The sequence below is a fragment of the Myotis yumanensis genome, unplaced genomic scaffold, assembly GCF_028538775.1.
Source record: "Myotis yumanensis isolate MYYU_CA2020_CCGP unplaced genomic scaffold, mMyoYum1.0.hap1 SCAF_16, whole genome shotgun sequence".
NCBI lineage: Eukaryota > Metazoa > Chordata > Mammalia > Chiroptera > Vespertilionidae > Myotis > Myotis yumanensis.
In genome coordinates, this window is record NW_027223767.1 from 51,737,742 (window position 1) to 51,763,468 (window position 25,727).

Sequence of the window (25,727 nt, forward strand, 5' to 3'; positions counted from 1 at the left end):
TCACCGCAGCGCTTGGACCAGGTTCAGGTCGGTGAACTCGTGTAAGCCCACAAACGCGTGGAGAACCTGGATGTTAAACTCGTCTCTATCAAGAAAACAAGACATGGGGGTGGGGGAAGAGGGCGGGTGGGGAAAGCAGGTGTCAGACCCTGGAGTCCAAGGGCATCCCATCCCCACCCCCAGCCGGGCAGTTTCCACGCCCCTGAGTTCTGCCTCCTATGAGCTCAGGAGCAGCAACTGGGCCAGGGAGGAGGCACCGTCTCCTCTGCCTGCTGCATGAGCGGACGAGGCACCCTCACACCAGCTGCTGCCCCCGGGGCCACGCCCCTTAGCCCGTGAGGATGCTGCTGCTTCAGGGCAAACTGCCATCAAGAGCCCAGCATTCTCAGCCGGCCGGTGTAGCTCAGTGGTTGAGAGTCGACCCATGAACCAAGAGGTCACTGGTCGATTCCTGGTCAGGGCACAGGCCCGTTGCGGGCTCCATCCCCAGTGTGGGGTGTGCAGGAGGCAGCCGATGGACATCTCGCTCATCGATGTTTCTATCTCTCCTCTCCCTTCCTCTTTCTCTAAAATCACTAATAAAACAACATGTGAAAAGAGAAGCCAGCATTCTGAGGCTTTCTATGTGGCTCCGGCCCCCAGCTCTCCGCCGCGCACCCTGGCCTCACCTCTCCCCCAGGTAGTCCCCGATGGCCGTCTTGTTGAGCCCCTCGCCTTTATACAAGAACTGGGCGATGTCCTCACAGGTGTTCTTCAGCAGGTCGTTCTCTATCAAGAACTGGATCCCCTAAAACACGCAACAAAGATGCGGTGATGCTCACCCCAGACACATCTAGACAGGAAGCCGGAGGGCACGGACGAGGGGTGTGGTGGCCTGGACGCAGGGGCGTCTATGATAAACACTGCCGCTGACAGCGCCGGCCACCACGTGGCTGAGCCCGCACGGCGGGTGAGTGGAACCAGCACCTGAACGCCCGGGGCCCCGACGCGTCCTCCTCTCTTACCTTTTTAGGGTCCATGTTAAATTTTTTCCTGCCCATGGCCACCTGCTTGTTCCTCTGCATGTTTTTCCTGTAAAACAACCCCAGCAGCCACGTCAGTGCCGGGCACCGGGAGGGTCTGAAGACCAACGTGGCTCCCAGGCGCTCGTGGTGATGCGGGGCTCTGAGGGGTCTGCCGGAAGCATGTGTGCGTCTACCCAGGAGGCCCCACCCAACCGGGCCTGCGCGTGCTCCTTCCACTGGGGGCTGCTTCCCAGTGTCTGACTTTATTAGCCTCTTCCTCCCATGCCACACACTACCCCAGGCTACAGTCCCCTGGGACGGCCAGCAGTTGGCTAAGTTGTGCAACTCCTACCAGCCAGTCTTCACACATGTTCGTCCCGCAGGAAGCGGAAGTCACCCCCAGCTGTTCGTCCCTTCTCCTGCCGGTAGACCCTGAACTATTTCCATTTGGGTTATCTATATAATTTATATGAAAAGCCAACCACCGGAATGCCGTAACAACCAGAATGACTGGTCACTATGATGTCCACTGCGGCCAGCCAACTGGCCAGATCAGGGGGTGGGGCTGGCCAGCCAATCTCCCAGGGCCCTTCCCCACTCCACCCCACCCCTGATCAGCCTTTCCCACCCCAACTGAGGGCAGGGCGGACAGCCAAACCCCCCCGCCAAGGCCCCCGCCCCTGATTGCCCCCCCTACCCCAATAGGGGGCGGGGCCGGCCAACCGCCTGCAGCTCCTATCCCATTAGGGGGCGGGGTCGGCCAGCCAACCTCCTGCAGACCCTCCTCACACCCGGCCCCACCCCAGATTGGTCTCCCACCCCGATCTGGGGCAAGGCTGGCCGGCCAACTACCTGCAGCCCCTCCCCCTGGCCAGCCCGCCCCTGATGGGCCCTCACCACCACCCCTATGGCCTGCGGCCCCTCCCCCCAGGCATCTCCACCCCCATCGGCTCCCCGACTCCGATCAGAGGCAGGGCCAGCCGGACCCCACCTGTGCAGGAATTCGTGCACTGGGCCTCTAGTTTAGATAAGGATGCTCTGTCCCTCCCTGCACAAGGCTTCCTTTCCCGAGTAAAGCACCTGCGTGTGGCCTGCTGGGCACAGTGTGGGTGCACGTGTAGCATGACAGACGGCCACAGTGCTGGCCCCGTGGCTGTCCCTTATCCTCACTCGCTTCCTGACAGGAGGCTGCCAGGCTCTTTCCCTCGGCCACCTGAGTGCGGAGGGCAGCCGCGGCAGGTCTGGTTGTGTCTCTTATGACCAATGGTGGTGAGCATTTTCCATGTGTCTACTGCACACAGCCTCTTGGAGAAAGTGTCTTTTCAAGTTTTTTGCCCATTTTTTATTTGGACTGCCTTTTTTTCCAAGTTGTATGCATTCTTTATATACTGGTATATATTCTGGATACAAATCCTCAAATACAGGTATTGCAAACATGCGTTCCTTGTCTGTGCAGTATCTTTTTTAAGAGCAGAAACTTTCCATTTGGTGAACTCCAATGGACCCATTTAAGCTACAGCTTTTTTAAAACGAGAAGGAGGCTCGAGCTAGAACTGACACCCAGAGGCTGAGTGGCGAGCTGGCCCCTGGACCGGCAGCCTCCCTGACCCACTGCCACCACCCCACGCGTTCCAAGCCCAGCAGACGAAACCAGGGGGCGTCAGGCTTGAAAACAGCCCGGGGTGAATTAGACACAGCCCGGCAGGGATCCAGCAGCTGCACGTGGCCGGGCCCCATTCCCCTGCCCTCTCGTTCCCCGTGTTCCACGAGGCGGGAAGAGGCACAGCCGCAGCGCTCGGCTTCTGCCCGTGACTGCCGCCGGCCCCGCGGTCAGGTCCGCGTTAGGAGTGCAAACAGCTCGCGAGGGGCCCGCCCCGGGCACGGCAGCTCCTCACACACAGCGACGGGGGGCAGCTCCGCAGGAGCGAGGGCACGAAGGGCCAGCACCGGCAGTTCTGCGCCTCCTCGGTGCCACGAGAGGAGCAGCAGGGCGGGCTGTGTGCGGAAGCGGTGCCCCCGCCGCCACGGGACACACTCACCTCTCCTCTGTGGAGCCCAGGTTTTCAATTTCATTGGCCACTTCTGCTATCTCATCCTTCAGCCTCTGCAAGACAGACAGCGTCACCGTGTCCCCCAGTCCCAGCGCTCAGGCCACATGAAGGCCGACAGCCACGGCCGGAGGTGCTGGGGACACCTGCGCGCGCCCCCCCCCCCCCCGGCCGCCCGCAGAGAGCATGCCAGCTGCCGCCGCCACAGGACCGAGGCCACCGGGGCTGCCAGGCAGCGGAGGGAACGCGGCCCCGCCTGCTGCCTGCCCCGTGCTGCTTCCCTCCTCGCGCAGGTGAGCGGCTGCAGCAGAACGGTCACTGCGGGGCAAGGCCCTCCGAGTGTCACCGTCACCGGAAACAGAGAGAGGGCGGCGACCACCAGACACTGAGCGGCACTGAGTGGGAGCCTGCGCTCTGCACGCCCCTCCCTGCGTCCAGCTGCCCAGCGCTACTCCCTGCGCATGGCTGCCGGACAGTCCCCGACGGTGGCTCTGCAAGGGACCAGCAAGCACTGCTCACGGCCTGGGGCTGGCTGATGTGGGGCTGGCTGACGGGGGGCTGACTGATCGGGGGGCTCACTGACGGGGGGGCTGGCTGACCGGGGGGCTGGCTGACGGGGGGGGGCTGGCTGACCGGGGGGGGGGCGCTGGCTGACGGGGGGGCGCTGGCTGACGGGGGGCTGACTGACGGGGGGGCTGGCTGACCGGGGGGCTGGCTGACGGGGGGCTGGCTGACTGGGGGGGGGGGGGTTGGCTGACGGGGGGGCTGGCTGACCGGGGGGTTGGCTGACGGGGGGGCTGGCTGACCGGGGGGTTGGCTGACTGACTGGGGGCCGGGGGCTGCCTGTGGACTCTGGGACCAGCAGCTGCGCTGGGCCCTGCACAGCCAGGAGCTCAGCGGAGCGACGGCCACCTTCCCCAGGTGTTTCCCGCTTGTCTTACAGACGAAGAAACTGAATTCAGGGACTGAAACGCTGGCGCTGAAGCCGCTCGCCCAGGAGATGGCAGCACCAGGCCGGACGCAGGTCCCACTCCTTCTGGCATCGCCCCACCCGCCCGACCCCTCACCCTGAGCCCCCGGCCCACCTGCCGAGCAAGGACTCCCCACACCCACTCTGCCCGGCGCTGTGCGTGGGGACGCGGCCGCCGCCTACCTGGATGTCGGCCAGCAGCTCCTGCTTCCGCCGCCGGATGTTCTCCAGCTCCTGCCGCTCCTCGGCAGTCAGGTCGCTGGGCACTGCGGGAGGAGGGCGCGTGAGGAAGCTGTCCTCTCGCCAACCCGAAGCCAGGGCCACAGAGGACCAAGCTCCCACAGGCGCGCGAGGCAGGGCCCTGCACGAGGGGCCGAGGGGCCGGGGAGAGGCTGCCTCGGGGCGGGTGAGGGTGAGGGTGAGGGTGCGGGTGAGGGTGCGGGTGAGGGTGCGGGTGCGGGTGAGGGTGCGGGTGAGGGTGAGGGTGCGGGTGCGGGTGCGGGTGAGGGTGAGGGGAGGCTAGCGGGAAGGGAGGGGATCACAGCGGAGGCTTCAGGCCCTAGCTCACCAATCTCCCTCGGCCCCAGCACGCCCCTCCCCCCGCCCCCCAGGTCCAGCTCCAGGAGAATGACACCCGGGACACACTCAGGTGGGGGTGGGGGTGGGGGTACGGCAGAGCCGCGGGCTGGGTGCCTCTCTGGGGTGGGCAGAGGCTGCGAGCACAGAGAACAAATCTGGAGGGACAAGCCCACCCGAGGCTAGTGCTGAGCGGGGAGTGGGGGGGGAGCTCTCGTTCTGACACAGTCCCTTCCCAGCACAGTCCCCACGTCCAGCTCTGGAGCAGGTGCCGGGGCTGCTGAGCATGTGGTCGGGAATGGGGGCAGGGGGACCAGCAGCCCGCTCACCCCCCGCACTAGGTCCCGCACACGTCAGTGCAGGGGGCGGCCCGTTCCATCGCCCGGGACACGGGCCGCCCTCGCCCTCCCGCTGCTGTGGGATGGAGGCCCCGAGCGGACGGCGCCGCGCCCTGCCTGGTGCCTGCAGCTGGCCGCACGACACAGCCGGTCCTCGCTGTATGTCTCCCAGGGCCCCACACGGGCCTCCTGGTCAGGGCCCCGAGAAGGGAACGCAGCGGACGGGGCAGTCAGGGTCACACCACTGTGGCCGAGACGCATCCGCCCGCCCAAGGGCCGCTGCTCCCCCCGCGTTTCATAAACACCGCGCACCACCGCGAGGGCCGAGGCGGCGAGGTCTGCCGGGCTCCTCGCTGCCGGAATGGCGGGGCTTCCCTTTCCCGCTTCCCCCGCCTCTCCAGAAAAGCGGCACTTACACCCCCCACAGCGACACGCATGACCCCGCGCCCCCGCCCCCGCACTTTCCGCTGCTTCACGGAGGGTCCGCAGTGGCGCTCGCCCGCGGAGCTGATTGGCTTCCCCAGCGCAGGGTCCCCGGCCAGCCCCACTGTGCCCACACGTGTCCAGGAGAATCGGGGGTGAGCGTCCGCACGCTGCCTCGGGAGAAGCTGGGCTAAGGACAAGTCGGCTCCGTCAGCGAAGCCACCGGAGCAGCACCACGCCCCGAGCGTGCGCCGGCCTCGAGGGACGAGGGTTCTGGTCCCTGGAGACCAGGGTTCCCTTTAAGAAACCAGTTTCCAGGGCTTCCAGACAACACAGCCACGGAAGGTCACACGGTCATGAGGGGTCCCCGTGAGCTCCGCCCCCGCAGAGGTGAGATGGGGGTGTCCAGGCTGCTGTGCACCCGACGCCCCGTCTCATCGTCCCAGCGGGCAGGCCGCGGTGGTCTCTGTGCACAGGGACAATTCCCAGGCAAAACCAAACGAGCCGGACCCTCCGTGCGCGAGCAGCAAGCGTGGGAACTGGTGCCCCAGAGTCTCCCTGAGGAGGAGAGAAGGCCCACCTGCTAGGGGCCCTGGAGCACAGTGTGTGTGTGTGTGTGTGTGTGTGTGTGGCGGGGGGCCCTGGAGGACAGTGTGCGTGTGCGTGTGGCGAGGGGCCTGGAGGACTGTGTGTGTGTGTGTGCATGTGTGTGTGCGTGTGTGTGTGTGGAGGGGGGCCCTGGAGGACAGTGTGTGTGTGTGCGTGTGCGTGTGGCGGGGGGCCTGGAGGACTGTGTGTGTGTGTGTGTGTGCATGTGTGTGTGCGTGTGTGTGTGTGGAGGGGGGCCCTGGAGGAGTGTGTGTGTGTGTGGGGGGGGGGCCCTGGAGGACAGTGTGTGTGTGTGTGGGGGGCCCTAGAGGACAGTGTGTGTGTGGGGGGGGCCCTGGAGGACAGGTGTGTGTGTGGGGGGGGCCCTGGAGGACAGGTGTGTGTGTGTGGGGGGCCCTGGAGGACAGTGTGTGTGTGTGTGGGGGGCCCTGGAGGACAGTGTGTGTGTGTGTGGGGGGCCCTAGAGGACAGTGTGTGTGTGTGGGGGGCCCTAGAGGACAGTGTGTGTGGGGGGGGGCCCTGGAGGACAGTGTGTGGGGGGGGGGGCCCTGGAGGACAGTGTGTGTGTGTAGGGGGCCCTAGAGGACAGTGTGTGTGTGTGGGGGGCCCTAGAGGACAGTGTGTGTGGGGGGGGGCCCTGGAGGACAGTGTGTGGGGGGGGGGGCCCTGGAGGACAGTGTGTGTGTGTGGGGGGCCCTGCAGGACAGTGTGTGTGTGGGGGGGCCCTGGAGGACAGTGTGTGTGTGTGGGGGGCCCTAGAGGACAGTGTGTGTGTGGCGGGGGGGGGCCCTAGAGGACAGTGTGTGTGTTGGGGGTGGGCCCTAGAGGACAGTGTGGCGGGGGGCGGAGGAGGCAACTTCCAAAGTTCTCGCCAAAACCACTGACCCCAATCAGTCCTCAGCAAGCAGGAGGGCAAAGCAGACGCGTTTCAGACGCACGAGGACGCAGAAAGGTGAGCTTCTGAGAACCCCTCAGGAAGAGGGCTGTGTCCATAGGACGGGATGTCTCCAGCCCCCGAGGTGACACAGGCTCACGGGGTGGGGAGGTCAACACAGGAAGCCCTGGGCGCTGGACGTCATCAGACGACGGGATGATCAGGACGAGGTGGCGGGAAAGCATGAGGGGCTGACAGGAGCGGCACCACGCGGTCTTCTCTCAACAGAACGAACAGGCACGGCTGGGGCATGGAAACCCGGCGTCATGCCGAAACCAAGGCTGCCACAGGCCGCCTGATGCAAACGAGTCAGTTCCCACGGCGTCTCCCCAACACGACAACCGGGGACCGCAAGCCGCAGAGCACCTGCTGCCTGGGAAACAGGAAAATCCGGACCTGCAGGCGGCCCGGGATGATGGCACTGGGCACTGGGGCCAGCAGTGGCGGTGGGAGGCGAGGAAGGGACAGCTCCCGAGAGAGGGAGCCCATTGGAGCGCGTGGCTCCTGGCGGGCCGTGCCAGGTCCTTGCCATGAGCTGTGCACAAGGTAACATCCGAGTCCACCTGTGGACACGACATGGAGGCCAAGGCGGGTTACAGAACACGAGTGAGGCCACCGCCCATGCGCACGTCAAAGGGAAGGAGGAGCGGGCAGAGGCGTGAGCTGGGCGGGCACCGTGTGAGGGTAGGGAGGCCCCGTGGCTTCCTCTGGGCCGGGTAGCAGATCAGACAGGAAATCCAGGTCGTAGCCATGGGTATGGAGTGTCAGAGGGGAAAAAAAAGGAACTGGACATTGTGAGAAACTGACAGTCGGCATGCGAGCGGGAGGAGGACGGGGTGGGGGGGTGGTGGCGCAGATGGAGGATGTCAGGAGGCGGTCTCTGACTCTGACAGACCATCAGTGAGGTAAGAATATAAAGTCTGGCCCAGCCGGCGTGGCTCCGTGGTTGAGCATTGACCCAGGAACTAAGAGGTGGCTGGTTCAACTCCCAGTCAGGGCACAGGCCCGGGTTGTGGGCTCGATCCCCAGTGGGGAGCGTGCAGGAGGCAGCCGATCCATGATTCTCTCCCTCTCCCTTCCTCTCTCTCTCTCTAAAAATCAATAAAAACACATTTTCTTAAAATGGAAAGCCAGGCAGTCTGGTAGCCCCTGCCAATGGGCAATCAGTGGTGCTTCCGGGATTGGGTGTGAGGGCGAGGAGCCGGGCGTGAGCTCCTGAAACTGGCTAGAACGGATGGCTCATTAGGGAGCGTGCACGTGAACAGAAAGCGAACCGCAAATGCGGTCGCAGGGCCGCGGCGCAGCGTGGCGGTGGCCGGACAGAAGAGGCTTCCCGCGGTGCCGTCCAAGTGGACGAGTCAGCTCGTCACTCCCCGGCGCACGCGCTGCCTCCACCTCCCCACCTGGAGTCACCTCTTCCCCCACCTCAGTCACCCTCCATCAGTGCTGCTGCCTGTGGGTTCAAAAACCAGCTAAACACTTTTTAAAAAAGATCTCATTTTTCTAATGAAACTTTGCGATGAGAAAAAAAAAAACTACCATTTTAACAAATGTGTTTCCTCTGTGTAAACATATTGATGCGACACCCACCCTTCACTCTCATGCTGCCCGTGAGGGGGATCCACGGGGAAGTGCTGTACCATTTCCTGGCTCTGGCTGCAGGGCGGGGGGGGGGGGGGGGGGGGCGGGGAGGGGCGCGACCCTGGAGGCCACGGCGGGACAGGCCTGAGCTGGGACTTGGTAAGCACACTGACTCGGACCCGAGACGCACCTCCGCCCACACCGTGGCTTTCCTGCGTGGTCACGAGGGTTAAACTGCAGAGGCCGGGCTGACGGGCCAGATGGCAGAGCAACGAACACTCCCCCCGACCGCCACGTGCTGCAGCCACGCGTCGGAGCAGGAGGCCACTGAGCCCTCTGCTCTGGAAGAGAACGGCAACGTGGGGGCAGCAGCCGCAGAGGACGTGGAGCAGGGCCAGGGCCCGGCTCGGGGCTCATGTACAAGGTTAATTTACAAGGTGTCCTGCTCTCGCACGGGGACCAGGCTGGTGCTGGCCCCTCGCAGGGTTCCGATTTAATGAGGACGATTAAAGAGCCCACAACAAGGGCCATGTGTTCCGCTGTGAATAGAAGAGCCACACAAGGAAGCTTCTATTTCTTTCTTTATTTAAATGCTGCTCTGCAGATTTTACTGGTGGCAGCAGCCCAGAGCTGAAATGTGCCCCACGCCGTGCATACAAAGGAGCTGTCTTAAAGGGACAGGCCTCCTGCAGCCGGCGGCCTGTGAACAGTGCAGCACTTGCAGCCCATCAAGGCTCCTGCCCACTCTCCCTGCTCAGCGCCACGGCAGGTGCCCAGTGCCCGCAGGAAGGTCACGGGCAAATGCCAATGCGGGTCTTCTGACAGCAGCTTCTGCTCAGCAGAGCACAGGCCGCTGCCAACCCAAGGGGCCCTGTCTGTCCTCCATCCCAGGGGCCTGAGCGAGAGTCAGCGTGTGCGTCGGGGCCCAGACACCACTGAGGTCGGCGGCCACACGAGGGCCTTCTGCTGCTAAAGACGCAGTGGCCTTCTTTCCTCCACCACGACACCCAACGAACGTCCTGTCACCCATCTCAGAAGCCTGCCTGTCCATGGAGGGTCCAGACTGAACCCAGTGCAGGGGGGCCATGAGCTCAGAAAGGCTTACCTTTCCCCAGTGGAGGGACCACCTGGCTCAGCTTCTCCCCAGCCCAGGAGGCATGGCCTGCCCCACACACTGCGCCCGGCCCCGCCCACCTGCCCCACACACTGCGCCCCGGCCCTGCCCACCTGCCCCACACACTGCGCCCGGCCCTGCCCACCTGCCCCACACACTGCGCCCGGCCCCACCCACCTGCCCCACACACTGCGCCCCGGCCCTGCCCACCTGCCCCACACACTGCGCCCGGCCCTGCCCACCTGCCCCACACACTGCGCCCGGCCCTGCCCACCTGCCCCACACACTGCGCCCGGCCCCGCCCACCTGCCCCACACACTGCGCCCGGCCCCACCCACCTGCCCCACACACTGCGCCCCGGCCCTGCCCACCTGCCCCACACACTGCGCCCGGCCCTGCCCACCTGCCCCACACACTGTGCCCGGCCCTGCCCACCTGCCCCACACACTGCGCCCGGCCCCGCCCACCTGCCCCACACACTGCGCCCGGCCCCACCCACCTGCCCCACACACTGCGCCCCGGCCCTGCCCACCTGCCCCACACACTGCGCCCGGCCCTGCCCACCTGCCCCACACACTGTGCCCGGCCCTGCCCACCTGCCCCACACATTGTGCCCGGCCCCGCCCACTGGCCCCGCCCACCGGCCCCTGTACAGGCTGCATCTGATGAAACTGAGAACTCAGCCCAGCTCAGAACCCTGCTCACCAGCACCCTGCTCTCCCAGGGCCTCTGCCTAGAGGGGCAACGGCCATTTACAAACAGCTCTGGTCAAGAGGGCAAATCTGGGGACTGTCCAGGGTAAAGGCAGTCCCCCCGCACCCCCACAGACTGGAAAATCAAAGCGCCTGCTGACACAGAAGTCCAGCCTGGTGAGTGCTGGTCCGGGCTCCGAACCCTGACCTCCTGGCGAGGGCCCGCTGTGACATCACCTCACCCTGCCCTACCCTGTGAGTAAGTCACCTCATCTCCCGGGAAATCCCAGGGACTAACAATGTGAAAAGTCAAAGGACTAGAAAGAACTCAGGCTTGGAAAACATACGAATGTTCAGCAAACTTCCTCAAACTGGGTTCCCACTGGCGTTACACACACGTGGGGTCAGAGCTCCAGACAGAATGCAACCAGGCCTCTGAGCCTCTCCAGGTGAAAGGCAACAGGGTCCAAAAGACAAAAGGCCGCTCGACGCTGCGGGAGCCTGGGGTTCAGGGACAGCCTGGGGAGCTGGCAAGACCAGAACTGGGCGGGGGGGGCATGGCAAAGGGATGTGACCGTAGCCCCAGACCTGGTGCTAGTGCAGGGAGCGTGCTGCTCGGCCACGCCGCCTGAGAGTCTGCGACTCTGGGAGCCATAGCAACCCTTTCTCAAACCCCACCTTCCCCGGCCCCAACGAGGACAGAGTCTGACCCCCGCAGCCACAGGCCGAGGCCAGGATGCTGAGGGAAGCCAGCCGCTCACACGAGGCCTGGAGCCGTCCAATCCACCGTCAGCAAGAGGAAGGTGGGCCAGGGCTGGGGGAGGGGACGGGCACTGTTTAAGGGGGATGGAGTTTCAACTTCATAAGATAAGAACGTGCTAGCGATAACGTAGTGTATTGGGCAGTAAGGGAAGTGGATTTAACGCGGCTGAACTGGACCCTAAAAAAGGCACATTGTACACTACACACAGTTTATAATTAAAAATACACACAAATTAAGCAGCGACGTCCTGACTTCCCGATTTCTGCTGGCCTCTGTTCCCCTCCCAAGAACCTGTAATTTGATGTTTGTGTAGAAATTGCAAAGAACTGTCTCACCACAATCTCTGCCTAAGAGGCTGTGAACGCATGTCCCCAGGGCCAGGGCCAGGAGGAGTTAAGTGAGAGCTGACGTTCACGCAGCTGCCGCCCAGCAGGTCGCTGACACGCATGTTTAGACTCTTCTAGTTAAAATTCTTTCCACGAAGAACCCGCTCTCCCGTCGCAGGAAGCAGTCAAGGTTTATCACCATGTTCTGTGTTTGCAGGGAAACTTTCCTACCTGCTAGCCACCAGCTCCGCCTCGTCCTCCCAGCCGAGAGCCCGGGGAGAGTGGGGACCCTGCATAGGGTCCCTGGCACGAGTCAGCCCATGACCTTGGGGCCCCCCGCCCACCCGTTTCCCAAGCACGCGCAGGCCTGTGCCAGCCCTGCCCCCGTCACTGTCCCTCAGGAGCTGGCACTGCACCCTTCACCTACCGCAGAAAAAGAGTGATACGTTTCATCTAATGAAAGCTGGAAGCTGAAGACTCAGTTGGCATAACCAGCCAACCAATGGGAAATGAGGTCAAATTTCAAGACAGCGAAGGAAACTACGTCATAAAGCGTTACCCTAAGAGTGTGGTTTAGAAAGCAAGCTAGCAGCTGACTCCACAGAAGTGAGCAGGAAAGCCTGTGAAGACCCTCGACCTTCTCGCACCTGGACGTGTGCCGGCCGGGCCACAGTGCTCTGCCTCCGCCTCCCGGGCTGTGCCAGGGGCCTTGGCTCTCAGGAAAGCCCGGAATTCCCTGCCCCCACACCTAACCCTCCGCGCTGCCCCCTTCCTCCAGGGCCTGCAGGCCTGTGCCAGCTGCGATCGCCTCCACTCCTCGCAGCCGCCACACACCCCTGCACGCCCAGAACAGAGGCTCGGGGTCAGGCAATCCGTTCCCTCCGTCACCGCGCCTGGAACTCAGCTGCACGCCAGCCCTCAGCAGCCTGGCTCCTCCGCACAGCGGCCAGAAGGGACTCCAGGACCAAATCAAATGCCCGCTCCTTTCCTACGCGCAGCAGACAGAGGGTGAGGTCCGAGTCCTCAAATCAAACAGAAACTCCTGCCGCGGGTCCGAGGCAGACTCCCCTCGACGTGCCCCTGGGCGTCCTAACCTCCCCGAGCAGGGCCTCGGACCCTGGTTAGCAGCTGCTCTTCACTCTCAGGCCGAGAAGAAACCACACCGAGTGCCTGCACAGCTCTCGGAGCCAGAGCAGATGCGGGGCCACCGGCAGCCGGGCGGGGCCTGCACACGGAGCTCCGGGCTCCTGGGTGGCAGGTCCAGAGGGGTCCCCGCTCCACATGACGCTCCACACCATGGGCCCCCGGCCATCCAGCGGCCTCTTACCCCCGGCAAGTCCTCTCCTGCGGCCCCAGGGTCCTGGCAGCCCAGGGCAGCGACGTCAAAGCCGGGGCAGGTCACAGCTGTCCGCTTCAGAGCCCATGGTGGGCTGGCCCCGCGGCCCCGCAGCCCCGGGCTTCTGGGCGCTCCCGCGGCGCCTGGTGGAGGGAGCGAGGGAGCGGCACGGCATGTGTGCCAGCTCAGCCAGGGTGGAGGCGGCGGCGGAGGAAACAAAAGCTGCGCGGAAGCCGAGCAAAGGGAGCCGGGCTGGTGGGGAGGCGCGCGGACGGAGATGAGATGGCGGTGTGGTGCGGGGCTGCCGCCCGGCTGGCACTCCGAGTGTGTGCTGCTCGGCTCCTCGCAGGCTCATTTCCATGAATGCAGTTATGGCCGCCCCTCCTCCGGCCCCACTCTCCCCACCGCCTGCCAGCGGGGGAGGGGTGCACCGCCGCATTTGCTCACAGGCTGCCTGGCTCCTCTCCCCTGGAAGCAGACCCTGATGGCTGCATCCCGGAGAGGTTAACCCTTGCTTGAGGCGCCTCCTCCCCTCACTGGGCAGTGGACATCCACGGAGAGCAGGCTGTGCTGACACCCCTCGGCACAAGGCCGTGCTCTGCTCTGCGCCAGCAGGCCGTGGTCTGACCACCTGCTGCCCACAATCCCCCCTCCCGGCTCCCTGTGCTCTCTGTGAGGGCCCCACTGCCCACGATGCTCCGGCCTCTCTCCGAAAGGGCACGGTGTGCTGGCCCATCTCCACGCCTGGGCAACGGCTCTGCGTCCCGACCAGAGGCTGCAACGTCACGCTCCAGCCCACTCTGGTTCAGTGTGACCCTGAGACAACCCTGGACGATGGCAGTGACGAGGCACATGACGACAGCTGAGAGCTGGGTGGTGAGGGTCACCAGGCACAGGCTTGGTACCCTAGGCGCAGGCCCCCACGTAAACCCGTGGATCTCCCACTGCGCGGGGCCAGCGCCCACAGCCCCCGGCTGCACTGGACCCACAAACAAGGTCAACGTCTGTGCTGACATTTCCGTTCAGAGAGAACAGGGGTGTCACCAGCCACTGACCCCGTCTGTCCCCACAGAGGGGCCCCGAGCTGCCGCGATGCGTGAAGCCCCGGTGGGTTCCCCTGGAGGCTAAACCAGAGCCCTAGGCCCTTACAGAGAGCACAGGGGCTCAGGTGCCAGAGAGGGGGCGCAGACCAGCTGCTGGCCCAGCAAAGACTTCACTGGATCTCGAGGTCAGAGGTCAGGCCTGCGTGAGCCTCTGTGGAGTGAGGAAGAGCACAAAAGCCAAGACTGGACTTGAAGAAGGAAGGAGGGTGCTGGGCGAGCCTGGGCCTCAGCACCCGACTCTCCGCCCGTCCTCCCTGAGCGTGGGGCCAGGTCCGTACCCCCAACACGCACGCGCTCAGGAGACGCGAGGTCCCGAGATCGTCTGTCTTAACTGTGTGACTCCGGTGTCCCTCAGGGGGGCCCAGCGATGGCCACACAGGTCACGCGTAACCCACTCCCGCCCCGTGAGCCTGTGACCACTGAGTGCCTTCCCAGCAGCGGTCCCCACAAGCTGCAGCCCCTCCCGGAGGTCAGTCTTCCCTACAGGGGAGTCTCCGTGAGCAGGAGCAAGAGCAGGTATCGTCCGCGAAGGTCCCTGGAGAAGTGAGGAGTGGACACTAGGGAGACCCAGGTCTAGCCCCTGCCTTGATGTCACCGGCAGCACACGGCAGGCAGGTTCCATCAGCTACACGCAAACACGCTTCCACGCACCTTCCAGAGCCACAGCGAGGGGGCCACGGCAGCCGGCAGGACTCCCGTGTCCTGGTCTGGACGCCTCCCGCCCAGGTCCGCGGCACCTGCCTGGCCCCGCCTCAGCTGAGCACTCTGCAGGCTGCAGGGCTGAGGGCCCACCCGTGCCTGCCCCGCCCAGCACTGCCTTTTCTCTCCGACAGCTGCTCCTCAGACACCCACACCTGCCGCCTCCCCCACCCCCCTGCCTCCGGGCCCGGTCCTGCCCACCTCTGCTTGCGTGGCAACAGAACGTGGAGGCTGCAGAAGGCCCAGGACAATGCCACCTTCTCAGAGGGGCCGAACCCGCGCCCCTCTCTGCTTCCCTCTTCACAGGAAGGAAGGGCAGCCTGACCCTGCCAGCACCACGGGCGTTCGGTGCCGGGTGCCACTAAGAGCCGAGAAGACCAGAGTCCGTCCCCTTTAAAACCTGCCCAGCAGATGGTGGCGCCGGGCTGCGGCGCCGGGTGCTTCTGCGCCAAGCGCTCCTGCTTTAAAATAAAGACCTAACCATTTCTGATTCTGCAAAATACAAACGCAAGCCCCGAGGACGGCTGTGAGCACTGTCTATGGGAACGGCCTTCGAGCCACGGCACTCGGCTTGTCCTTCCAGAGCCCAGCTCGGCCTCAGCAGCCTGTCCAGTGCGAGGCTGCAGACAAGGACTGCGGACGGATGGGAGGCGGTGGGGTCAGCAGGGGGCAGCGCTGCAGACGCCCCAGAGCCAGGGCCTCGTGCAGGCGCGGCATTGAATTCCACCGGGCAGCTCCTGCACACAGTGCCATCTCACACCCACCTGGCAGCTTAGAGCTTCAAGTGCTTATTCGCTTGCGTTCTCACTAGGACTTGACAGCAAAGTCCAGCTGTGGGTGTGAGCAGTCTACCCAGGCAGAGCCAGACCTCGCTCGGCCCTGCGGAGGCCTCAGTGCTTCGCCTTCTCTCACGGTTACAGTCGGACCCCCGCAGTCAGCCCGGGCTGAGCGTCTGCACAGGCCCTGCTGAGCTCGGGGCCAGATTCCCACAGCTCAGGCCCCGCCAAGTGGGACACACGGGCCGTGGGGCGGGGCGGAGCCCAGCTGCAGCACACACACCCAGTGCTCGGAACGGACGCCAGGACGCTTCGGCGAGGTCGAACCTCTGGCCAGGCCTGGAAGGACGAGCAGACCCCCAAAGGGAGCAGCAGAGGCCAAGGGAGGCGAGGAGGCCGGGCGCGGCTGGCGCCTGGGTCGGGTCAGGGTCCGGGCACATGGGGACCGGACAGCACCCGGAAGAGAGCCTAGCAAGTGCCTGTGAGGTCCGTGTGTCCACACAGCAAGGAGCTGGGCTCCAGCCTCGGGATCGGCTCAGGGCCAATCGGGGGCCTAAGCATTAAAAAGGTGAGAATGAGCAGCTGACGCCGACCGGGCAGCGAGGACAGCAGCGCTCGATGCGCGGGCAGCTTCACGCAGCCGCACCTGTGGGCACTGGAATGGCAGCTGGTGGGCGAACCCTCCCGGAGGCCCGCCGGCGCCACACCTGCCGCGCGTGGCGTGGGTCTCCATGAGCGCAGCAGGCGAGGCTCGCTGCTTTAGAGGCGCGTTCAGAGGCCGCTCCCTGGCAGGGGACCCCTCCTGCAGCCCCAGCGAGAGGAGCCGCGGGGCGCGTGAGGCCTGCGAGGAGGGACCTGCCGGAAAGTCCACAGCTCCCCCACTCCCGCCCCTGCCTGAATGCCACGTCTGCGTCTCATCTCAACACGGACACCGATGTCAACCCTGGAGAGGGCCGCAGGCGGGGAGCCAGGACCCACCGCTCCTCCAGGCTTCCTGCTCGAGGCCGCGGTGCCCATCGGCCCTGCCCGAAGCTCTGCCCGGCCTGGAAGCGGCGCCCACCCCGACAGGCAGCAGCGCCGTGCACAGGCCGCCACGCAACGGTTCACACCTCCTCGGGGTCGGAAGCCGTTCACCCGGAGGGCAGGCCTGTCCCCCTGTGGTCCCAGCACCACGGCACGACGTGGGCTGTCCTTGTCCACTCTCACAGTAGCCCCTTTGAACCAGGGGCCTTGGCTGCTGTGGACGACCCTTTCAGACACCAGGCCCACCACGGGGCCTGCTCAGCCCGCCCAGCCCGGCCTCTACTCCTTCCCTCTTCCAAAGCCAAGGGCAGCCGTCCCTCTCCCCCAGGGCTCCCCACACGGCACAGCTTCCCAAGTCACCACAGATGTGTCCCAGATCCCCTAGAGGCGAGACTTTAAAACGTGGTTCAGTGCACCAGTTAAGGAAACGCAGAGACAGGACCAGAGCTGACCATAACTTCACGAAGCCCACTGTGCAATGCAGCCTAACGTTTACTCCAAACTCACTCATTTGCTACCTACTGGCTCCCACACACATCCCTCCCTATTAGCTCGTGGCCAGCCCCACTCCGTGTGCTGTGGCCTCAAACCGCTGCACATGTAACACGCACACGTGTCCACACACGTCCACATACGACCCGAGTCCAGCGTGGCGGAGGCTGGCCTGCGCTGCAGACGGCGCGCCTGTGGAACCTTTGGGAGCCGTGAGCGCAGAGCCTGTCACCCTTACTCACCGTCGGCCGAGTGTGGGTGTGGCGGGGAGGGCTGTCTTCCCTCCAGCCAACGGCGGGGGTGGGGAGGGGGGCTCGCTCTGCAGGTTCCCTGTTCTCCACACTTTACCCCAAACCCTCGGTGCCCTCACTGTCCCTAATGCGACACTTCCCGGTGTCACTCACTCTGGAGTTAGGTGTGACTGCCACAGCTTCTGACGACTGTCACTCAGAGGCAGGAAGTCCGGGCACAGCCACCAAGTCAGAGCCCGCTCCCCAGGGGCACCAGGCAAAGACGAGGGAAGGGGGGCCTCGGTTTAAACACACACACACACACACACACACACACACACACGCCTCAGCGTCTGACCGCCAGCGCGCTCCAGCCTCTCCTGGGAGCAGTCACAGGGCAGCCCTGGTGCCACTCCCCGGAGGCAGCGAGCCTGTGGCCAGCTCTCACGTATGATCAAAAGCGATACTGAAACCCCGCTCTGCACCCGGCCAGGGCGGACTCACCATCCTCCTCTTCGGCTTTAAGGACCATCTTTCCCGGCACACAGGACCCTGGGCAGCAGTGAGCTCTTCCCCCGACAGCCAGGCAGTGCCTCCCGGGAGGTGGGGCTGGGTGGGGCCAGAACACCTGCAGGAGGGCGGGCTGCCCACAGAACAGCTGGCTGCTTCCTGACCCAGGAAGTGACTGGCTGCGCCCGGGCCAATCAGCCTCCTGCCACAGAAGGCGTCACTGCTCACCGGGGCCACCACCCAGTTCCTGAAGTCAAGCCCAAGTCCTGGGCGTTAACCCTCTCCTCCCTAGAGCAGCTTGGACGGCGCCAGAGTCAGCAACGGCTGCCCTCTGACCTCTCCCGGCCCCCTGGGCACCGAGCTGCTGTCCCCTCTCCACTTTCCGGGCCTTCCTCAGGTGGCCTCTCGGGGAGCCCCGCTCCCCGCATGACCTCACAGCATGTCCCAAGACAATGACTAAGAACTCGTCATCACTGGGTCCGGTAACGAGATCACAGGCAAAAAGCAGAAGGCGATTTTAGAGGCAAAAAAACCCGAGGGCGACATGCGTGGGGCATGTTCACTGCTGAGATCAGAGAGCAGCAGGTGGGGCTTTCAGCCACCACCCGGACACGGTTCTTCCGGACTTGTTGTGTTCTGTTCTCGCTCTCTCTCACGCACACCTTCCTCTCCCTACAGGCCTCCTCTAGCTCTCAGATAGCACCTATGAGAACCATAAAGCTGTGTGAGGTGTATGTCTCTCTCTAGATACATTTATATCATCTCAAGATCAGTACGCGAGCAGACAGAGAACTCCGCAGGAAGATAAAGGTGTGTGTACAGAGAGGGGAGGTCTGACACTACTGTACAACCAGCCAGTTACTTCGGCGCACCTTCCGTGACTGCATGACTCGCTCGGCTCCACGCCGCCCACACACTCTCACACCAGGGACCCGTCAGCCGCAGGCCAGGGTTCTGTCTGGCTCCCATACGCCACTGGCGCAAGGACACAGAAGAGCTGCCACTCCGGCCTTGAACCTGGGCGCACGGCGGCACACCGGGCCCAGCTCGGGCTTCCCTGTGAGCTCCACGGTCCCACAGCGAGGCGCACACCGCGGCTAGAGGAGGCGCACAGGCTGTCTTCAGACAGAAACCTGAAGCTGTCTGACTCACAAGGAAAGTGACTGCGGAGCTTATCATCCATGCGGGACGTTTTGGAGACTGAAAGCAGGTGCTATTCAGAATGACATCAGCCAACGGGGGAGCCGGCCAGGCCCCGCAGGAAGGACATGGGGACAGAGGAGCCGCCAGGCCCCGCAGGAAGGACATGGGGACAGAGGAGCCGCCAGGCCCCGCAGGAAGGACACGGGGACAGAGGAGCCACCAGGCCCCGCAGGAAGGACACAAGGGACAGAGGAGCCGCCAGGCCCCGCAGGAAGGACACAAGGGACAGAGGAGCCGGCCAGGCCCCGCAGGAAGGACATGGGGACAGAGGAGCCACCAGGCCCCGAAAGAGGACATGCACACACCATCTGAAGAGACAAGTGCCTAAGGCTGCGAACAGAAACCCCCAGCTTCCTGCCCCGTTGGCCCCCACCCCCCCATCTGCTCCCTAGAGGGAGCGCTCCAGCTCCTTCTGCTGCTTAGCCCAGCGAAGTTTCTAAAGGACAAGCTCCCGCCCAGCCCACTTCTGGGCACAGCTGCCTGCCCGGAAGAGGAGGACTTAGCTCTCACTCCACCGGCACACGTGCACACCCACCGGCACACGTACATCACATCCCTGAGGAAGTTCGTGTTTCCATCGGTTGGCTCACAGCTTAGCTGACGTGTCTGTGACTAAAGTCAGAGGATCAGGGTGTTTGGTTTCCTGTTGGCCTGGCTCTCTGTGGCTGTCACTGATTGATCGCCAAACGCTCTACTAAGGCACGAAACTACGAAAATGGCCAGCGTCCATGTGACGGTTCTCCGGCGGCCCTCCAAGGATCCCGCACCCCCTCCAGCCCGTCCTGTGCCCGAGCCTGCTCCCGGCAGCCCCCGAGAGCCCCAGCCCTCAGTGCTGGCTTCGTCAGGTCCCCGTTCCTCTCCTTCTTGGGTTGCGAGCTTACTTTGGTGGGGCGCCTCCTCCACTATGCAACAGACAGGGTGTAGAGGGTGGGTCTCCTGGTGTAAAACTTCCTGTCTAAATCACCTCTATTCTTCCCCCTGCTTGACTGACAGCTCAGCTGGGTATGGAACACTAAGGTGAAACCGTGTCCTGATGACAGAGACACTCCCGCTGCCTGTCCCTGACTGCTCCAGTGGGTGCCATCCTCGTTCCAGGCTTTCCTATGTGACTTCTCCCCTCAGGAAGCTTTGAGGCTCTGATCTTACCCTCGATGTTGCAAAACGTCATAGTGAGGTGGCAAGGTTGTCTTTTTTCATACATTATGTCGGCTACTAGGCAGACCCTCCTGCCAAAAGCTTCTATTCTCTGATAATGTCCTATCCCTTTTCTTTCCGTTCTCATTTTTTGGAATTCCTATCAGTTAGACATTAGACCGCCAATGTGGATCATTTCATTTTTCTTACCTTTTCATTCTTACTTTTATCTCCTTTCTGAGCTGCTTTCTAGGAAATATCCTTGCAATGGACTGAATGCCAAAATCCATATGCTGACCTCCCCCACGAGATGGTGTTTGGAGGGGAGCCTTTGGGAGGTGAGCAGCGGCGAGGATGAGCCCCCAGGAGGGTGGCTCCTGATCCCTCAGATCCACAGGTGCCTGGGATACCACAAACTCGCCTGGAGGTTCCTTCCACCTGGGTGACCTGAGAAACGTGGACTGTGCATGTCCTCACAGACATGGCCAGCATCGAGTGGGTTGTGGGAAAAAACTCCAGGACAAAGAAACATCTTGTGTCACAAAGAATTCAAATGGAGAATCCCTGGCAGAGCCCCTGCCTGCACCTGGCACCGCCGGCGATGGCACTGATCACGTCGCCAGGGCACACCTTTGTGTGGGGCAGTTTTTGCCACTTTCATCATCAAAACAAAAAGTCAAAATCAGCCCTAACTGGTTTAGCTCGGTGGGTAGAGTGTCGGCCTGCGGACTCAAGAGTCTCAGGTTTGATTCCGGTCAAGGGCATGTGCCTTGGTTGGGGCACATAACCAGTGGGGAGTGTGCAGGAGGCAGCTGATCGAAGTTTCTCTCTCATCGATGTTTCTGACTCTCTATCCCTCTCCCTTCCATTCTGTAAAAAATCAATAAAATCTATTTTTAAAAAAGTCAAAATCAATTCAATATAAAAATCAGAACCCCAACCATGCCCTTTGTTTATTTTATGTACACAATTTGAATTTCCAAGAATAGTCATTAGCTTTTCAAAAAAAAAAAAAAGGAATGAAGATGCAACTCTCTTCACAGGGGCTGACCACACCCTCCACCCCTCCCCGCCCCCCCCAGCCCCAGCGCACACTGGTTCTGCGTCGGTGCGACCTCAGTCCTGAATGGCTGGGGTCACTGTCCCCAGGGAACCCTGCTTAAGTGACAGCCCGCTTCCTCAGGTGATGCAACGAAGCCCGACAGGACCGCACTCGGCAGTCACCAGCACCAGCACCACCGCCCCCGGGACACCTGGAAACGGGTCGTGCATCCTTTAGAAAGTCTGCATGTGACAGTCGCAGCACTAAACACGCCTTTCTCCACAAAGACAGACGCAACAGCCTGCGTCACTGGCATCACTGATGTCACTGACGAGGAGGAAGCTCCGGCTGTGATGACTTCCCACCGCACCCGCCAGCAGTGGCTGCAGCCTTTCAAATGCCCGTTTTGGTAAAAGTCACAGTGGATGTGGTGGACTCGATCCATGCTGCCCTCTGCTGGCGGCTGGAGGCTGTGCGCAGGCTCACCATGAGCCGTCCTTGCCCAGGCACCGAACTACCTTGGATGAACGGACACACAGAGGAGAGAAGTCACGCTCGCCCTGGAACACAGGCCACACCCTGAAACTTATTTCTCAGAAGCTTTTGTTCCAACTAAAGCTGGTTTGCCTTCGTCCCTACTCTTGGCTCCTCAGTGGGAAGAGCAAGAGCCCCAGGCAGCCACAGGCAGCATCACAGCTGGTGGTAGGTGCACGGGCCCCAGGAACTGCAGAGTGTGTGTGTGGGAGGGAGGTTACGAAAGCACTCAATATGGGGGTCTGGGCAGGCATCACTGAGAACATAAAATCGGCCCCCCACCCCCCAAACCCAGAAAGACCAGAAAGCCTCCTCCTTTCTCACAGTCTGAGCTGCTCGAACCTCCCACTCCTTCTCTCGGAACCTCCCACGTCCGGTCCCGCCACGTGCAGCATCTACGAGGTCAGAGCCCAAGGCCATCCCCAGGGAGGCCTGGGCTGGGGGCCCCGAGGCCGGGCACTGCGCCTCCCCTTTCCAGCCGTGCCGCCTCCGGAGCCAGGGTCCCCGGGTCCCCTGCGTCCCTCACTCTCAACCGGCAGGAGCGTACGCACTGGGATGCCGGCCTCCACTTCCAGCTGCGCGCACACACCGCGCAGTGTTTCCAAGACGCATGAGCTGCGCACTCCGCCTTTATCCCTAGGGACCCTGTTCGACTGTGGGTTCCGTTTAACCGCCTGTCGGCTGTGACATGGCAGCTGGGTGCCAGAGAGCCACAGGCCCTGGACCAGGAGGCGGCCGTCACGCACCCGCGGGATGTGGACAACTAGGACTGGAGGCGGGGCCCAAGCTCTTAGAGGAAGGACACCAGGAAGAGAGTGACATCTGATGGAGGGCTGGGAGCTCAGGAAGCAGGGCCAGCCTTGGGGGCGTGGTGCCGTCTGGGGAGCTGGGCGCTTCCGGACAGAGCGGTGTGGCATAAGGCCCTGGGCCCCCAGCGCGGCCTGGCTCCCGATGCCCACCAGAGCCCAGCCATCCACGCGGCCTGACCTCTGCCCTCGCAGTGATGTCTGCCCCTCCAGGCCCCGCCCCCCTCCCTCTCCCCTTCACACATCCCGCCCAGCATCCCGCTCCTCCTGGCAATCCTGTCATGCCCCGCGTCACAGAGAACACCTGCGCAAGTTCTGAAGGAGCTGAACGTCATTCATGACAAAACCTTGCCGGCCAACTGGAAAGGCCACCTTCCCTGCATGAGAGACTCCAAACACCTCACAGTGAACCCCACTGCGGGGGTTGCTGGGGCTTTCCTTCCGGATCAGGGAGAAAGGCAGGAGTCCGCTTCCAGCGGACCCAGAGTGCCCAGCTTCCTCACCAGGGTCCTGGCCCCAAAGCCCTCGAGCCCTTGCCACTCCACTCACTGGGGCAGGCGGGGGCGGGGGGCCTGGGGGGGAAAGCGTGACACCATCGCTGTCACAGCTGGTCCCGCCGGAGGGAAAGCACCTGAGCCAACCTGTTAGAAGCCGTCGCAGAGCTGTAACGGGCTGCTGGGCACAGAGTCCATGCACAAGGCGAATGCATGGCAGCAGTTAACACCCCACGTTACCTACAGCGCCCTGAGTCAAGGCCAGCAATGCGCAGGCTCCTGGGAGAAAAGGATGAGAGGTATGGAGACTAGAGAGGCCTCAGGAATGGAGGGAGAACGTGCTTTGACTCAGGACACTAACCATGTCAGGGTGCCCCGGGGCCCACAGACTCAATGCCACTGCAAGTCACACCCAGCAGGCCGTGCTCGCTGTAGGCACGTAACAGTGTGGTGCTGGCCTGGGAGAGGCTGACAGAGCAGAACCCAGAACTCAGAACCAGCCCTACACGGGCATGAACACTTGCCCTAGGACAGACCGGGGGAAATCGCAGACGACCTTTCTCTAAATGCTGGAAGTGTGGGTGTGAGTGGTCACGGCAGTCTCTGTAGCAATCGCCCCAAACTGGAAACCACCGAAATGCCCCTCAGAAGTGGAACCAACTTTGTTTATTGTGGCGCACTCACACGATGAGACAGCGCACTCCGGTGGAGATGACAGGCGACAGCTACATGAGACAAGGTCAGATAAACCTCACGGACATCATGGTAAGCAAAACAGGCTGCCAAATAGAAGAGAACTCTATTGGGAGAGCCTCATACCAAGTCCCAGAGAGAGTGCTGAGAACAGACTAAACGTTTTCTAATGTGCTGGCCCAGAACACAGACCCCACATACGCCCCCCCAGGACACTAATGTTTTATCACCCCAAGAAGCCATCTGTACCCACTGGCAGGCAGGCACGCCCCGCTGTCCACACCCTCCAGCCCCCGGGGGTCACCAGCTGATGGACATTTGGCTATTGTGAATAATGCTGCAATAAGCACTCATATAAAATACATTTTTATTGATTTCAGAGAGGAGAGGAAGGGAGAAGGAGAGAAACATCAATGATAAGAAAGAATCATTGAGCCCTGACCGGTTTGGCTCAGTGGATAGAGAGTCGGCCTGTGGACTGAAAGGTCCCAGGTTCGATTCCGGTCAAGGGCATGTACCTTAGTTGCAGGCACATCCCCAGTAGGGGGTGTGCAGGAGGCAGCTGATTGATGTTTCTCTCTCATCGATGTTTCTAATTCTCTATTCCTCTCCCTTCCTCTCTGTAAAAAATCAATAAAAAATATATTTTTAAAAAAGATACAAGTACCATGCTAATAAGGTACAGTCTTTTAAAAAGAAAAGAAAGAATCATTGATCGGCTGCCTCCTGCACGCCCCCATGGGGATCGAGCCTACAACCCGGGCTTGTGCCCTGATCGGGAATTGAACCCTGACCTCCTGGTTCATAGGTTGACACTCAACCACTGAGCCGCCGGCCAAGTACTTATGTATATTTTTGGGTGGTGTACAGCCTTTTAAACTATGTGTCACTGTAGTAAAAACAAACGTTAAAATCGTTTCTCTTTTTCTCTCTGAATCCCAGCTATTCTGTGAAGCCCAGCTCCGGAGCCCTGTGGCTCTCTGGCCGCGCCCACCACGCTCCTGTGTGGGAACCAGCTGGCGGTGCTGGCCGGTTTACGAGTTTCACCTCTGAACACTTTACGGCCTGTGAACTGAGACTCATTCTCCAGGAGGACAGCGCCCGGGAACCCGCTTGCTGTGCGCCCCGGTAATCACAGAGTAACCACGTAGGTGTGCCACCTGCTCCGTAAACCCCATCATCCCACCGCGTGACCATCCTGGGTCACTAGGGAAACGTCGGAAGATCAAACAGGTCTACGCGGCTTGCAGGCGGCGGCAGCGACGGCGATCAGGCAAGTCCAGTCTTGAAGCGGATTACAGGAGAGCACCAGTCCAGCGCTCGTTGTCAGTTGAATTCCTGTGGCCGGAACTTGGGGAACACAACATTCCCGTGTGGGGGTGCACGAGCCCCTGGGTTGTGTGCGCCACTAAACCAAGGACAGGAGGCGTTAGGCTCCGCCTCACTGGCAGGAGAGGCGGCACCTGCAGTGACAGCGCGTCACGAAGGCTCACGAAGGCTCACGAAGGCCGTTCTGGGCAGGACGCCCGCCTCCCCTCGGATGCACAGGCACCCACCCCCCTCCCCTCCTGCTTCCTTCCCAACTCTGCTCACAAAGTGCACGTCACCCCCTTTATCTGTGAAACCACAAGACCAGCCTTACGCCATCGGCCTCCACCCATCCTTGTCTGCTGACCGAGAGCACACTGCGGGCGGAAGCCAGCACGTGACAGAGCTGGCAGGAGGCACCCCAGGCCCGCTGTCGGGGGAGGGGCGGCCAAGGGGGCAGAGGAAGACCACAGCCCCAGCAGCATCTCAGCACGGTCCTTACTGACCTCCAGCTGCTCTGAAGTCTAATCTCCGGGTCTTAGGAGAAAGGTGGTCTCAGGCAAGAACAAGTGGGAAACGCTAACTCTACTTCCGGAAGGGCGTGCCCTCAGCATCTCTTCAAGGTCTGGCTTCTGTTTAAGGCACTGATTCGTCTGCTGACTCGCTGACACCGAGCTCACACCTCAACGAAGCTACCGACACACGAGCCCTCTCCGTGGGCACATCTCAGGCTTCCGGCACCGGGGCCATTTCAAATAGCCTGGTCCCCAACAGGAAGCACAAAAATGTGGCACCAGCAGGGGAAGGTGGCACTGGACAGGGGAAGGTGGCACCAGCAGGGGAAGGTGGCACCAGCAGGGGAAGGTGGCACTGGGCAAGGGAAGGTGGCACCGGGCAGGGGAAGGCGGCACTGGGCAGGGGATGGTGGCACTAGGCAGGGGAAGGTGGCACTGGGCAGGGGAAGGT

General features: G+C 62.5%; 1 protein-coding gene across 3 annotated transcripts in view; it reads right to left on the bottom strand.

The window, feature by feature from the left end:
* The window catches only part of CYTH1 (cytohesin 1), a 51,762-nt gene that overhangs the window by 12,070 nt on the left and 13,965 nt on the right, over window positions 1-25,727 (bottom strand). The window contains exons 1-6 of one of the 3 annotated variants that reach the window (XM_070393130.1): window positions 17,542-17,643; window positions 4,206-4,288; window positions 3,044-3,108; window positions 1,005-1,071; window positions 669-787; window positions 5-85 (exon numbers count right to left, since the gene is read on the bottom strand). In XM_070393130.1, the coding sequence (XP_070249231.1) occupies window positions 5-85; window positions 669-787; window positions 1,005-1,071; window positions 3,044-3,108; window positions 4,206-4,288; window positions 17,542-17,569 (443 nt within the window). In that variant the 5' untranslated portion in view covers window positions 17,570-17,643. Of the gene's footprint in view, window positions 1-4; window positions 86-668; window positions 788-1,004; window positions 1,072-3,043; window positions 3,109-4,205; window positions 4,289-12,705; window positions 12,792-17,541; window positions 17,644-25,727 lie in introns of those variants that run through there. The other 2 variants (XM_070393133.1, XM_070393132.1) reach the window with 2 other exon arrangements.